At 38.6% G+C, this 3,058-nt stretch overlaps 1 protein-coding gene across 1 annotated transcript; it reads left to right on the top strand.

The window, feature by feature from the left end:
* On the top strand, positions 1–2,319 carry LOC129727310 (nuclear distribution protein nudE homolog). Its single transcript, XM_055685023.1, has 2 exons — positions 1–212; positions 287–2,319. Exon 2 carries the CDS (start codon positions 359–361, stop codon positions 1,658–1,660), a length of 1,302 nt encoding a protein of 433 aa, XP_055540998.1. The 5' UTR covers positions 1–212; positions 287–358; the 3' UTR covers positions 1,661–2,319.
* Positions 2,320–3,058: the final 739 nt, after the last annotated feature.

Genomic DNA, 3,058 nt, shown 5'->3' on the forward strand with positions numbered 1-3,058 from the left:
CTTAACTGTCAATCGAAATCCACTTCTTTCTTTTGTGTTCTGTTTTCCAGCTAACTAGCGAGTAGAAATCATAAAAAAGTGAATAAAATACGAAAAAAATGATAATTAGACTTCCTGATATTGCAAAATTAAACCTCAACTAGCAAGCGGATGTTGAAAACTGTACTTCACTGTGGGTGTTTGTGACGTGTGCCGAAAACAATTTTTCAAGGGTTTGTTTTTGTCATCGCTATGCATTTTTGCAGCGCAGCTACTACAGTGCAGAATTTTTCGTATTTTGTTTTAGAAACTCCCGGAAAGGTGTTTGTTTTTCGATTCAACATTCATTTTCAATTAAAACCTTTTGATTGGATCCAAAATGGACCAGGAAAAACTGTTCTCTAGCGTAGAGGAGGAGTGTTTGTACTGGAAGGAAAGATGTTTAATGTTGAAGCAGGAAAGAAACGATGTACAAAGAGAATTCGACGATTTCACAGAGGAGTCGCGACAGTTAGAAAAAGAACTGGAAGTGACAGTCGAACAGCAAGAGAGGAAGATCCATGATTTGAACCAACAGGTGAACCATCTTCGCATTGAATGCGAGTCTTATAAACGGAAGTTAACGAATATAGAAAATGAATCGAATAAAATTGACGCTGATTATAAACAGCTGATGAAGGAGAACGAAAAGTTCAAGGTCTATATCCGCGAGCTAGAGCAAAAGAATGACGATCTAGAGCGCGCAAATCGAGTGGCAAGCGAAAGTGTAGCTGAATTCGAATCGATGCTTAACCAGGCGTATGAGAAAAATGCACTTCTCGAACTTGAGGTGGACGAAAAAGAACGTATGCAAATCAAATTGCAACGTTTGATGGACGAAGCGCGAGATTTGAAGCAAGAATTAAAGGTGAGAAATTTTCCGAAACTGGATGCCGAAGATGAAACATCAACTGACATGAAAGATTTAGAAGACAAAAACGTGGAGGGTTCAAGCGATACGAAATTTTCGGCATCAAACAACACCACCGCAAATGTATGCCTCAACACCAACAAGTTGGAAAATATTAACAACAACATTAATAGCAACAAAAAGTCGGATAACATTATTGTAGCCCTAGCAAAATCTACCAGTAAACTTGACCTGGAATCCACTACAGGATCCCTAGATAATGTTGTGTCTCACATTGACGAAGATGCCCTTCAGCAGAAATTAATTATCGAACGCAATGGAAACATAAATGCCACAACTGCGCTTGTTCCCAGCGTTTTGAATGCACCAATGGCACCAAGTGATCGTGTATCTACTTTAAGTATTGTTGCGGATTTACTCCGGCGGCTGGATAATATGGAAGCCAAATTGAAGGCCTGGAAAATTCGTAAACCATCGTCACGTACCAACCTGGCGTCAAGTGCAAACCACCGACACAGCCACAGCCAATTAAATCACCAACTTCAACATCTCCATTCGTCACACCATCAACTTAGTTCCACTGTTGTACCTGGCGGGGCTGCAGGTGGGACACCTGGTGACAGTAATTTTTCGCTCAATTCCGTTGGCAGTGGAGATAATTGCTACAATATTCAGCTGCATTCCTATCAACCCGGAATGAGCACCATTGGCACACAAACCTCCCTTCAGCAGCAGAACCAGCAGAAAGCCGAGCTTCGGACGAACAAATAAGCCAACCTCTCTCACTCTTTTACTCTTATGCGTATACAGTGTATTTTTTAATTAAATTATTTAATTTAATGGCTAATAATTTTAAATAAGTTTCTTCTATGTGTGTGTTTGTACATATGTGTGTAGAAGGGGAAAAAGAGAGGTGCGGTATATAATGAAATGTTTGAAATTCGTTTAGTATTTTTTGAAACGTTGATCGAATTCAGTAGTTATCGGATATGATATTGTAAAATTGTCTTTACTTTATATTGATTCAACACGAACAAATAAGACCAGCCTTCGTCTATATTTTTCGAAAATATTTGAATAAAAAAAATCGTAATCACACGCTGAGGTGCAAAATTTGACAAAGCATATTCGCACTTTCCTGGATGTACACTATGTAACTCGCTTTTTAGAGCATTATAAATAAAGTAAGAGGTCCTTGTGCTGCAGCTTCTATAGAAAACAAATCGATAATGGCTGGTGGTAACAGAGCAAAAGAATAGACATAAATCAACCTAGTAACAAGTTATTCTGATTGCATAGTAGGGACACCATTACATGGCAAAAACCTCTTTAACCAGTATGCATAATAGATACTAGTTGACATTAACACAATGACAGTGTAATCATAACGAAAGAATGTTAAATACATTATATTTATCGAATAACTTGAATTCAATGATGGTTCCGGTTAATTTTTATTTAATTTGCTCGGTCTGGAGTGGAACAGTATGTGTACATTTTACAACAGTTGTGCTGCTGGAATTTAGGATTGGGTTGCAATCGAGAAGATTAGATTTACTGAAAAAGCGTTAAAAAATTGCAAGGCGCAGAGTACAACAAATAATTTTACCTATGTCAGGTTTCAACACTTCACTTTCGACAGTTTCATTGGATTCGAAGATTAAGCAATAGTTATCTGGAAATTGAGTCTGCTTTAAATTAACTTAAATTAAAACCCACTCGCAATCCAGATAGCTAACAATTTTGCAAAACATTAGTGTAGCCTTAGCGAAGAGTAAGTTCCAGTCGAGGTGAGCTTTTCCATAAGGAGGGGAAAACAGCAGCGTCTAATTCGAAGTGGATGGCTGAGATCTGTAATGCGTTGTATCTTCATCTATATACAAGACAGCGGCATCGCAGCGATAGTGAGGCAGTATGCCGAAACTACCCTGCTACAGACAATCCAGAAGTAAGTTCGGAACAATTAGAGTAGACTCAGGTGCACGAAATGGACAATAATTAGAAACTTGAAAACTACATGGAATGTCGAAACTCTACGAGTTGCCACACGCAGAATTTTCAACCAGGAATCTGTGAAACAAGTGGCCGAAAGCAGCGGTACATCGAGGGAAGGTTGTTGAGTGGTGCAAATTCTGCCTCCTTGACAAAATACAACCTAATGAGCATTCA

The sequence above is a fragment of the Wyeomyia smithii genome, chromosome 3 (genome assembly GCF_029784165.1).
Source record: "Wyeomyia smithii strain HCP4-BCI-WySm-NY-G18 chromosome 3, ASM2978416v1, whole genome shotgun sequence".
Lineage (NCBI taxonomy): Eukaryota > Metazoa > Arthropoda > Insecta > Diptera > Culicidae > Wyeomyia > Wyeomyia smithii.